Source organism: Stegodyphus dumicola, chromosome 2 (genome assembly GCF_044657685.1).
Source record: "Stegodyphus dumicola isolate Sdum_Otavi_A_Nest chromosome 2, ASM4465768v1".
Classification (NCBI taxonomy): domain Eukaryota; kingdom Metazoa; phylum Arthropoda; class Arachnida; order Araneae; family Eresidae; genus Stegodyphus; species Stegodyphus dumicola.
Window position 1 is genome coordinate 270,051,122 of NC_140769.1, and position 13,660 is coordinate 270,064,781.

Here is a 13,660-nt window from a genome sequence, read left to right on the forward strand (position 1 = left end):
TACACTAAAAATTTCTAATTTTACCAATATCTGCAATGTATTTTTTTTTTTTTTCCCTTGGATTTTCCTTAACCGTCTTGTAAATATTTTGGAGATTAATTTGACTTTTCGCCAGATCATCAGCTTTCCATGATATCTGAATCCGGTCCCGATAACAGAACCATACCAATTTTTTTACATGCATTTCCATTAATTTATCTTTAAAGTAAGATTAACAAATGCATTACTGTTACTCAAAAGAGTTACATTTTTTCTTAAAAACAGTTTCTTGATGCATGCTTGTATTATATCACTATTCAAGTTGCTATCCCAGCTTTAAAAAAAGGCCAAATATTATTTTTTCATCCGAATTTAAGTAATAATTTCTAATTTATCATTTTGTAATTATTATTCGCCAACAACTATTGCCAAACTGATGCTGGCCATGTACTAAAGATCAGCTCTATTAATTTAAGTATTAATTAAGTAATTCACCTACAGCTACTATTGATTTCAGCAACAATAAAACATAAACTGTTTATCCTTTACACTCAACATCAGACAATTATAATGTAAGTAGTTGAAAAAATCCTTTTTAATCTTTTTGCAAAATTTACTGGGCATCAAGTGTTTTTTAAGGTGAGCTAATGCTTGCTGAGAAAGAGAAAACCATGAAACATTTTAATTAAATAAAACATTTGTGAATATAATGTGATAAGAAAATAAGTATGTATAACAATTGAGAGACACAAAGATATTGCAAATTTGAATTTTTTATAGTTAAATTCTTTGCAAATATTCCATTGAATATTAAAAACAAACACAGAGCTTTTAGGTTCAATCATTTAAAAATGATCAAAGAATCCAAATATCAGATATAAAAATACACATTTACAGCACAGTAGTAACCGGGCATATTCATCACATTAGATAAATCAGATTATAGATTAAAAGGAAGAAAAAAGGTAAAATGTTACATTAGGCAAAAAAGCAACTTAAGTTTGGCATACATTTTGAATAAAACTCTTGATTTTGAGGTCAATAAGGCACAGATGCCTCTTCTTCAAGAGGAAGGGAAGAAAGCTAAATACTCAAAGAATATGATAAAACAAGGCTGCTTTTTACCTATGTAATATGCATAATTGAGAGATTAAGTTACAAGTTCCATCCATTCACACAACATTCCCTTCTTTAATTTAAATATCTGTTTACTTTATTACGCACACTGCTTTCCAAACAAAATAAATACAAAAATAAATACCAGTTTTTTTCCGATATATGGCAATTGTAACCTGCAAAAATATTTAACCTGAAAATTACTGTTAATGTTACAGTGACTTACACTGTACAATGGGGTCCTTGAGTAATAACTGTTGCTCTTGGGAGACAATGAGTTATAACACTTGTCCTTAAGGGATTAGGGGTTATAACTGCTGTTCTCAGGGCTGTGCAAGTTATAACTGGTGTCTTCAAGGGCGGCACAGTTTCAGAAGGTTGATGGATAACTGAGCTAGACCACTCAGCAGGAGGATCATGATTCGACACACATGCATTTGATCCTGACAGCAAAGTAAAACTTCTTGAACTGTCATTAACAGGGATATCAATTTTAGAAGGCTGATCTAGATAGTCTTTTAGGACAACTGATCTAGATCCCTTAGCAGGAGAATCATGATTCGACACACATGCATTTGATCCTGACAGCAAAGTAAAATTTCTTGAACTGTTATTAACAGGGATATCAATTTTAGAAGGCTGATGGACAACTGACCTAGACCACTCAGATGGAGGATCCCAATTTGACACACATGCATTTGATCCTGACAGCAAAGTAAAACTTCTTGAACTGTCATTAACAGGGATATCAATTTTAGAAGGCCGATGGACAACTGACCTAGACCACTTAGCAGGAGAATCGTGATTCGACACACATGCATTTGATCCTGACAGCAAAGTAAAACTTCTTGAACTGTCATTAACAGGGATATCAATTTTAGAAGGCTGATAGACAACTGACCTAGACCCCTCAGCAGGAGAATCATGATTCGACACACATGCATTTGATCCTGACAGCAAAGTAAAACTTCTTGAACTGTCATTAACAGGGATATCAATTTTAGAAGGCTGATAGACAACTGACCTAGACCCCTCAACAGGAGAATCATGATTCGACACACATGCATTTGATCCTGACAGCAATGTAAAATTTCTTGAACTGTCATTAACAGGGATATCATCTACATCCGATTCATCACTATCAAAATGTATCTGTTTCATTAAATCATGATTTCCTGTGAATGACTTGTTACCTTTATCACTTACATGAGGCATCTTAATTGAGTGACTACGCCTATGCACCATTAACTTTTCCTTGTGCATGAATGATATGTCACATACATCACATACAAAAGGTTTCTTTTCTGCATAGGCCCATGACAGACTATGATCTCCTGTATGAGCACGTTTCATGTGTTTCTTTAAAGAATGTTTTCGTGTAAATGCTTGGTTACATATATCACATACATGATTTCTTTCCCCTGTATGGATACTCACATGCACCATTAAATTCTGCTTTTGGTTGAATGACTTATGACACACACCACATTTATGAGGTTTCTCTCCTGTATGAATACGCATATGTACAACTAATTCCTGTTTCTGTGTGAATGTTTTATTACATACATTACAAACAAAAGGCCTTTCTCCTGTATGAACACGCAGATGAGCTTCTAAAGATTGTTTTCGTACAAATGATTTATTACAAACATTACATACATGTGGTTTGTCCCCTTTGTGGAAATGCATATGTGCCAGTAAATTTTGCTTATGCTTAAATGATTTGTCACATACATTACAAACATAAGGTTTTTCTCCTGTATGTGTATGTAAATGATCCACCAATACATACTTATAAGTGAACGACTTATTACATATATGACACGCATGAGGCTTCTTCCCTGAGTGAATACGCATATGCGTTGTCAAATTCTGTTTTTGATTGAAAGACTTTTTACATATATCACACACATGAGGTTTCTCTCCGGTGTGGATAAGCATGTGATTTTCTAAGGAATTCTTTCGTGGGAATGTTTTCTTGCATATATCACACACAAAAGGTTTGTCTCCTGTGTGGGTGCTCATATGGGCTGCTAAACTCTGCTTCTGGTTAAATGATTTATTACATATATCACATTTATGAGGTTTTTCTCCTGTATGGATACGCAAATGTGTTGTTAAATCACCCTTGTATGTAAATGATTTGTTACATACATCACAAACATGACGGTCCTCTCCTGTATGGAAACACTTATGCATCTCTAAATCCTTCTTGTTCTTGAATGGTTTGTCACATACTTCACACATGTATGGTTTCTCACCAGTGTGGACATGCATATGATCCTCTAGTAGATACTTATATGTGAACGATTTACTGCATGTAGCACACACATAAGGCTTCTTTCCTGTGTGAATACGCATGTGTGTTGCTAAATTCTGCTTTTGATTGAATGATTTGTCACAGATATCACATACATGAGGTTTTTCTCCCGTATGAATAAGCTTGTGCCTAACTAGAGAATGCTTTCGTATAAATGATTTGTCACATATATCACATATATGAGGTTTCTCCATTGTACGTAATGGAAAATACGTCACTAAATCATGCTACTCTGCAACGGGCTTTCTAATATATACCAAACAGGTGAGGATCCTCTCACAGCGCAGGTAAATATGGCAGTAAAAAGAGATTTTCAAAAACATACGCGTTACATATATATGAAGTTTTGCCTCCTGGTACATAAACATAAGTCTGGTTAAATCATATTTTAATAACAATTAATAAAATTTTCACACGAATGTACACTTAATGATAATCAAGCACCTGTAAGCAAAAATATAGAATTTTTACCTCCTCAGTAAAAGTCTTTTTGCCGCAAGGCATCGCGTTAAAAATTAGCCGCAATAATTAAAACGGGCAAAACTGAAGGTCAAGTTTGCCTTTCGGTTACATTCTCCATGAGCACGATGTCATTATACTCCGTGCCCATGCCCCTCCTCTCACTGTGACGTCTTAGTAATGTATAGTAGTAGTCATTTTTAATGTTTGTAGAAGAGAATGACTTGTCTATAAACGGGAAGATTAGAATAAAAAGAGATAATACTGCTGCAAAAGTGAATCTATCAAAGCCAAATTAGGTTACTGTAATTTAGTTTGACCATGATTTGTCAATGGTGGTATATGTTTTCCCCCTTCTCTTTTTGGGGGATGAGTTTATGGTGTGGAGAAATACGCATTAGCTTTATTTAGTCTTGCAAAAATCAGGCCGTGAGAACACCATTTTATTTCCTAATCAGTGATCTTCATGATGTCAGTGAACATAGATCTCACTGGGTACTGCATATAGAATAGGATACCTATGCAAGTCGACCACGATCCACGAAAAATAAAGCTTTCCTAAGGGTTCTCCGGCATAAAGGCTCTTGCATCATGGAGATCAGTATTTAATTTGTAAAAACCAGCTTCGTAAAAATATGGGCTTCTTTATGCCGGCACACCCTTATTAAGATTTTTTATTATTTCGAGGATCTGTATACAAATGTCGAGGATTTTATGATGGAGCACCATTATGAGAATTAACCGGAGAAGAGCCTTAACGCTAAAACGGGGAGAAACGGCTTATTATGATAGACCAAGTTATGGTTGTCATCCGATGACGTACTTCTAGGAGGACAGCGGGATACTTTTTCCCTGCTAAGGGATTATCCGTAGCAGCAGATCGCGATGCGTATTCGGAAAATATTATTATGTTTGCTGTTTGCTTATTAAGCAAAGAGTTTTAAATTAGAAATAGCACATAATTGAATAAAATATTGAAAATATATGTAAAAAGAAGTGTCTTTCACCTGTAAATATTTATTTAATGTTTAATTTCTGTTTTCATTTGCTTTATTATGCTTCCCTGTACTCATCGGTGTTCAAACATGGTTTATTCTATAGCTTTTTCGTATTTATTTTATGTGCTTTGATTGCAAGTAATCTATAAACATTTTCTTGTACTTTCTTTCTTGCAATGTGTACTTTCATATCGTAGTGCAATAAAATAAGTCAATGTGTGCTTTCATATCATATTCACAGTAATCTGAATTCAGAGGAACTTTAAATTTGCCTGTAGAGTGGCAGTTTTACTTCACAGTTGCTAGAAATATCTGGCTTAAACAGACCTAAGTTCTCAGACTAAACATATTTGCAGTATATTTGTTTTGGGACATTTGTAGCCTCAGTCTGATATTTAGTTTATAGCACATTTAATATTTTGAGTATTTATTGTACGAATTAGAAATAATATCTTTTTAGAAATATGTATGCGATAAATTTGTGTGCTGTTAGACATAGTAATGCTCTCAAGTCTTAATTGTTCAAAATTCGATAAAATGCAGTGGTATTTCATTTTTTAACTGCAGTATAAATATAAAAATTTCATTAAACCTGCTAGAAGGATACATATTTTGTAGTATTTAAACACATATTTAGTTACATGCATTATGTAATGGAAAGAGTAATTTGCATTAAACATTTCCTCATCTTTTTTTTTATACATATATAATGCATTATGAACTGAAAAGTCTCAGTAAATTTTAATAAATTATTATTTCCTGATGTCATAAAATAATGCTCTATGCAATTAATAAAAGTGAATTCAAATAAGAATAAACTAAAAATAGTTTGTTTCATTTTTGATTTTAATTGTCATAAATATAAATCATCTCCAACTTACAGAATGTGATAGTGAAAATTTTGCAGTAGTATTTCCTTCATGATTTATTTAATTTAATTAAGTAAACTGAAGTCATTGGTAATTGTTTATGATTACAGCAAGATATTTGAGAATTAATATAAATGAATTGTACAAATAGATAATGCAAACTTCATGCATTACAATGACAGTGGATCTTGTTTACGAAACAGAGATTGATTCTACTGCAGATTTTGTCAATTAGCATCACTGCAGCAGAGACTTGCTGAATAGCTTTCAGAGCATATGCCAATCACTTCTTTGTCATTGTGATGCATGTATTGCAGTTAGTAACAGTTCATCTGAACAATTCTGATAAATATCAAGCATTATTTCTTGTAAATATCTATGATTAAAATGGCATTTTATTCTCTATGTTCTTTGCACTTATGTTTCTGTATTCATGTTTCACATTCCACAATACATTGTATTGTGAAAATTATTACTTAAGCCATGCTATATTATACCTTAGAGGGTTGACTATAGAGGCAAATAAAAATTAAATTCTATGTATATTAGGAATAGTATTTATATGGTAGTTGAATATAGAGTTCATATCAAAAGTCATATACATAACTACCTATTAAATGTTTTGCTATGAAATTTATTATCCTCCTTTTTACCAAATAAAAACAAAATGAGGCATTTAACACCTGTAAGCTATGTAAATAATGAGGCATAGAAAATCTATGTAAATAATGAAACATAAGAGCGATACAGTTATTCACCTATGTTTAAAAATAATATTGATTCTAGATTAGCTAATTGCCCCCTTTCTTGAAAAAAACATATAATGCATAGGACATTTTACAGAATTACAGCTAAACTCAAATTATATACTTTTTAATTTACTTATTTAGTAATAGTTTGACTTATTTTATTGTGATTTTCATTTTTATTTTAATTTGGTTTGGCTTGGTCTGCATGATTTGTTTATGTCAAAGTATGTGAGAGCTATTTGCATAAACAGAAGCATGCTTTCATAGAGGACTTTCTAAAAGACACTCACTCGTATCCTCATTACACATGCAGCCAATCTGTTTACCTAGAATTGCAGTCAGATCAAACTACCAGCTTTGAGCAACTTTACTGCTCAAGCACTAGTGGGCACATTTTTGTTATGATGGAATAAATTTTTGCATTGTATTTTTACATTTTTCTTTGAAACAGTTATAGACTTATTTTCTGTTTTTAAGCTCTGATATTGAGACTATTGTGGTGTCATTTTGCATATGACTTGTATTCATACATGTGCCCCCAATAATACTTGTGTAATTCAAAACTTGCTCAATGCTTATTATGCAAAGTATTCAGCTTAAAAGTGTACCCTTCATAAAAATCATAATTGTACACATTCATAAGACATATCTTGTATATATCATAAATTCAGGTTTCAGCCTTAGAAGGCCAGCGAGTGATGTTGTTCCATTTGGAAAGATCGATTGGAAAGAGCCTGTGCGTGAATACTTCATAACAAGATAGATACTTCATTTACTGAAGAAATCTACTGAATTATATAGATATTGAAATCATCAAAGTGGTAGTACAAGAATTGGATCAGAGTATGGAATCATTAATCAAGGGATACTATGTATGGCTCGACAAATCTACTCCATAGATTGATCTTTGCATAATAAATTCACCTTTGAAAACTGCCAAATATATTAAAAAAAAAGCGGGGGAAGAACTCTTAATGTTATGCAATGAAAGGAATGGGTTTTTATTTCTATAGCAGGCTACACTTCCTGACAATAGATAAATTAAGTACACAAAGTAATGAAATCTTGCATCTTAAAAGAAAACCAGATACTTTTCTGGTAGTAATGAAGAAAATCTGAAGATATTCCTAAAGGTTTTCTAAAATTGCCAGAAGAAAACTTCTAAAAAATGCTACTAAATATGTAACTAGTTAAAAAAGGTTGTTATCTTGATTCATCTAAACCCCAAGATAGCAGTCAGCCTTCTACAAGTAACCCAGATAATCCTAATAATCAAGCAGAATTTGTCACCTCAACCTAGTTCAGTATCATGTATCAAATCTCAGAGAGAGCGTGAATGTCATATTCTTTCTGGCATGTAGGCATTTGAATTCTGCTGAAGCAAAAGTTTCCTAGAGCAGCTGATGATAGAAAAAGATAAATACAAGACCATTGGCTAATGAGTTCACTTTATTTTGCATACACAATCTTAAGCTTTCAAATATATTTTCATTTCAGAGCATGTTTGCCAAAATGCGACCTTCATTTATTACTTATTTAATTATTACTTAATTATCATTTATTATTTTAAAAAATTGTATTTATTACAGAATTTCAAAATTTTAGTGATCAGTTTATTAATTAAACTTACTTAATTTTTACAAAAGTAATTATTGAGATATCTCAAGTTATTATAAATCTCAGTATATCATAAATTTTAAGGTATGTGTATATCTGAAACTGTTAATAAGAAATTAGGCACATTCACATTATGTAACTAAATTCATTTCATAAACTTGGTATATTTTTAATATATTAGAGGTATTTTGAACTGTGACTCATAATTGGTTTGGTTTAGTTGATTATTGCAAAGCAAACTAGGGTTCCCTTTCTAAGGGGACCCTAGTTTCGTGGAGGACTTTCTCGGGGAAACTAGCTCATATACATGGTACAAGTAGGGAAAACCATGGAAACACCCATGCAGCCAACCCAATTCTTTTGAAATCGAATAGGAACTGCCTGTATTCAGTGATTTTTTACCACTCAGCCACTGGTTACCTGTCAGTTATAAGACATGTGCTGTCATTTACACAGAGTAAAATAAATTCTGCTTTATCATAACTGATGACACATTTGTATGTCTTGCATTAAACTCTCATTTAAAATTTTTTTACCGTAAATGGAAAATTCAAGGAGGGGAAAAAATTATCTCTTTCAAAAACATTGAGATTAATAGTTTTAGAAATTTTTATAGAGTAATTTCTTGTAAATAGTTATTCAGAATACCAAGAGTAGTAAATTATAATGTTATATAGAGAAGGGAATGAAATTCTAAAATAAAATGCATTATAGATAGAATCATTGTACAGTATAGATTATCTTGTATAAATGAAGCAACAAGAAGAAGAAAGTTCACAAGGCTTTCAACTTTACATGTCAGTATTAAAAAACATTCTACTAAAGGATGAGAAGTTTTACACTGAATTTTGACTATGTGGTTTAATGTTTTATTAATCATAAGCATATGCATTTCAAGTGCTATCTGCCTAGAACAAGATGCTTCTTAGCACCAAAACCATGGCAGCAGTTCAATTGAAAGCATCCTTAAATCTTCCATAGATTTAAAGATGAAATTATATAACTTTTTCTAAAATTACTTACATGCACAGTATGTAAAATTTAAAACAATTTAATGCCTTACTTTCAGATTTATAGGTATCTTTATCAAGAAATGCAAAAGAGGTTAATTTGATTGTCCTGTCAATGCAAAACTGAACTGTTATAGCAAATAAGAAAAATATTGTAAATAATCTTTATTACAAAAAGAAGATAGAATTTATATAGCTAAAGTATTTTTCATAAACAGCTAAAGGACACTGAAAAAAAGATCTGTCTTAATAGGGGAGAAACTGCACTTGTGTCCCTGGTATTTAATGAATAATAAGAGGAAAGTTAAGCATTTAGGTAGTGAAGGAATTATTTAATGTAAGAAAAACCAATTCATTAAACATAATTCTAACATTATTTTGATAACATTTATGAAATCAGCCTGTGAAAATGCTCTATTCTAGCTATAAGATATATAGCAATGTAAGATTTTATTAGAAAGACACACAAAGGCCATTATTCGTTTTCGTATTTTCCCCATGCATAACATAAATATGAGCCAGTTTATCTTAATAAGTCCTCCATGAAAGCATCGTTCCTCTTAAGCAGATACCCCTTGTAAACATCGCCATATTCAATTAATTTAACCTACAAATTTCAATTGCATTTCTGTAACATATAAAACGACACACCAAAAAGGAGTTATCTGAATGAGACGAAAATCTGTAGATGGATTGAAAACGAAACTACCGTCTTTTTCCGAAAATAAGACACTGTCTTTCTTTTTTGGTCTAAAATACGCGCTAGGGCTTATTTTCGGGGGAGGGCAAAAATAAAAGTATATTTATATATTTTTATTTAATATTTATTTCACACAGAATACAGAAATTTAAATTTATTCAATTACAGTCATGTCATCTTCTTCTGGAACATCGTCATAAATAAAATTCTGAATTATATTCTGATTTTCTTCTAGATCCATTTCCTGTTGAATCATTGGTCCGAATCTCTCATGTCTTGCAATATAGCTATCGTTAAATGAATACTTCTTGTTTAAGTAGTCTGTTCGTAGGGAATTGGAAACATCACTATCAGTTATTTTGTCCCATGAACTTTTTACCCATCAATCACACCTTTTGATTTTAGACTCATTCTGTGGGGGTTGGAAAAAGGTCGCTGCGTCGTATGTGTCTCGGGGGTTACGGTTCAGCCCAAATTTCACCCTGACGAGAGTCTGCCGACGCTAACGGATGACTATGCCTTTCCTGTGAACGTATCTCTCTCGGGGCAAACGGTGAACTGGTTAAGATAAATTCCAAGAATTAATTTGAAACAAACTGTAGAGGTAAACAATTAATTTCTCGGAATATTTTGTTTCAAACATTTCTCTGAAATACGAGTATTAGGAAAGCTAAACATATTATTACTTATACTTAATAAATCAATAGCATTTTTTAACGAATCCTTTTTGTCACATTATTTTAACTAGGGATTATTTTCGGGAGATGTCTTATTTTACAAAAAGTTCCGAAAATCACGATAGAGCTTATTTTCGGAGAATGTCTTATTTTACAAAAAGTTCCGAAAATACTGATAGGACTTATTTTTAGAGGTTGTCTTATTTTCAGAAAAAGACGGTAGTATGATAGAAATTTAATTTTTTATTTAGGAAATACAGCTACAAAAGCAAAATAAATAATGCAATGGACCACCTTTAGCCCTAATGCAAGCTCTAATCCGGTTAGGCATGGACTCGTAGAGTTGGCGGATGTGCTCCCGGAGGATTCCTTGTCATATACAGGGTGTTCGGGATAAATTTGACAGTTTCGTAAGGAAAAAGAAAATCTGCTTTGTATGTATTAAATTTAATGAATTGACAAAAAAAAAAAAAAAAAAAGTAGAGGTTGCAAAATTCATTTCACGTGACAAAGCCCGAATTCCAATGCCAGGGTACTTCAACACCTGTTCCTGCAGATTTGCGAGGAATTCTGCTGTACGAACGCAATCAGATCATCTGCTAAAGATCTTTCTTCTTGCTACATCCTCGTAGTCACCATTGCAAGTCTCTAGTTCATGCCTGATTGTTTTAACTGTGTTCAGGGAGCATTGGGCAGCAGTCATAATATCCTTATTTTGATGGCCGGCATGAATCATCATGATGCAAGTTATTCTCTTCCATGATTCAGGTGGGTTCCAGTCATCCATCCTTTCTGACATTTTGTATATGAATGAAGAAGGGTCCAAATTTTTAAATGACGAGTAGTGTGTGTCAATACCTCCAACCTACAGAAAAATATAATCAATTATAAATATGTCAAATTTATCCTGAACACCCTGTACTTTCAAACCGGCAAGTTACATTGGCGCCATCCAGGGAGCGTCGGACATGGCTGGGAGAGATCTGACGATCGCACCAGCCAGGGAAGTGTTGGAGACGCACGAAAACAATTAGTAGAAAGGCATGCCATGTGCGTCCTAGCATTACCCTGTTGAAATGTAATCCCAGAGATCCATAAAAGGAAGGGAAAAAATAAAGGGATAGAATCTCATCGAAGTGCTGCCGTGCTATAAGGGTGCCACACCAAACGAGGCCGGCTGTCAAATGAAATGGCATCCCATACCATAGCTCCTGGTTGTCTCGTTAACAGTATCCAGATGAGTATGCATTGTTGTTCTGAACGTCTCCAGACATGTCTTCGCTAGTCGTCGGAACTCACTTCGAAGCAGGACTCATCGCTGAAAGCAACTATATTACAGTCTTTTAGATCCCAGGTCGAATACCTCAGGCACCGCTGCAAACATGTTTAACGGTGTGCAATGACGATGGGTAGCCGGTGCAATTCCTTCTGTAACTTCAGCCCCGTTCCCAGAGTCTCATTATCACTGGTCATTGCATTGATGTTCCGGCTACACGTCGGATTAAAGCATCAGAGGCTGAGGCACGTTCGGACTATCACTTTGTCGTTGCGTTCTGCCGTCGCTTTTGCTCGACCGTTACATTCTTGACACTCTCTACAACCATGGTTCACCCATTCATGTTAACATCATAGAATGGTCGCATCGCTCGGATCCAAATATCTAGCTATCCTGCAGCAACCCTCATTCCTTTATTCTTAAATAGTGACATATGCTCATACTTTTGACGAACCCGTCTACGAGACGTTGGTACAGTCCACCTAGATCGACGGACCCATACTCGCATGGAAGTTATGCATTATCAGTGGAATATCTTCCGTTTTATGTACCATCCATCCATCCATCCATAACTTAGTTGGCAGAGCAGTGGAATGTAGAGGTGTTGACACAGCTATCCATTTCATCTGGATGCTCCGCTGGAGCTCAATAGCTTGTCAATCATTCAACACTAAATGTTAATCGCTTCCATATTTCGTCGTAAAGTATAGCCATACACAATTTATACCTATTTGGATAACTTCTCAATGAGTCGATTTCTTTGTTATAGGCTGTATGTATATCGGTATGTACGTACAGTAGATTTAAATTTATTTGCAATAGTACTTATGTCAGCTGATAACATTACGCTACTACCTAATAAAATTGCAACATCATGAAGGCGATATGCAATAAATGTCAAATTTGCATGAACCGCAAGTACTGCATCCTGGATATAAGAACAATTAGCATTTCAGCGCATGCGTGCAAAGCATGTATGAGTAATACCATCTGCATTGCATAGAAATGGGGGGAAAATTGAACAACGGGTTTTTCATTCAGAAATCGTATTTAAGCGTTAGTTGCTCGGATTAAGATTATATTACGTCCCCTATATTAAGAAAGAATGTTAAGAAGAAACTCTTACTAGTATGTGTTGGAAATCGACCACGACAAGATCGTGGACTCTTTGGACTACGATTCATTCTTCCGTGACATTGCTGCCCGTGTTGGTCGGGATCCCATGACTGTAAGGCGAATATGAGATCAATGGGTCCATATTGAACCTTATGCAAAATCTCAGCGGCCTTGGGTAATGTGGGCAAACGTCTTTACATTTGATGTGTTAATGCCCGTGGCTGTGTCCTGTCTTTAAGCCTTGTGTGACGCCATCTTTCAACAAGATGATACACGACTTTATGTTGTCTTTGCTGTCCTGAAGTTCCTTGAGACAGAATGTGTTCGAGTGTTGTCCTGATCAGCAGATTCTCTAAATCTCTCACTCATCTTATCATGGGTTGCTGGGAGATTGTCATGCCATCACTGGGCAGAAAATAGAATTGAAGCTGCATGGAATGAAGTACCTGTGTTTGACATTCCAGCTTAGTTCGATTAGATCTGTATCTGTATCAATCTTGCTTTTTAAGCAAGAAGAAAGAAGATGAGGGCTTTGGCGAATGCCGTTTCCTCCAATCCGTGAGGGTTAATATTGAAATTAACAACAAATGTTTTACAACTTTTTATTAAACATTTACAAACGTCCATGCCTTCTCCGGGATTCGAACCCGGACCCTTCGGCACGGCAGTCAGCAACGCTAACCACGATACCGGTTGGGCGGCAGTTTGATTAGATGCTCAGCCGGATTATAAATGTTGCTGCTGCCAGAGGTGTTAGCTTTATGTACTGAATTG

General features: G+C 34.2%; 1 protein-coding gene across 1 annotated transcript; it reads right to left on the minus strand.

Annotated features, from left to right (window-relative positions):
- Window positions 1–734: 734 nt before the first annotated feature.
- On the minus strand, window positions 735–4,032 carry LOC118202722 (uncharacterized). The gene has a single exon (XM_085812137.1). The coding sequence runs from the start codon at window positions 3,607–3,609 to the stop codon at window positions 1,318–1,320; it is 2,292 nt and encodes a 763-aa protein (XP_085668263.1). The 5' UTR covers window positions 3,610–4,032; the 3' UTR covers window positions 735–1,317.
- Between the last annotated feature and the right edge of the window lie 9,628 nt (window positions 4,033–13,660).

Bases quoted from the DNA above. Each gene is read 5' to 3' on its own strand.
- LOC118202722 (XM_085812137.1), bottom strand. From the start codon at position 3,609: ATGGAGAAACCTCATATATGTGATATATGTGACAAATCATTTATACGA.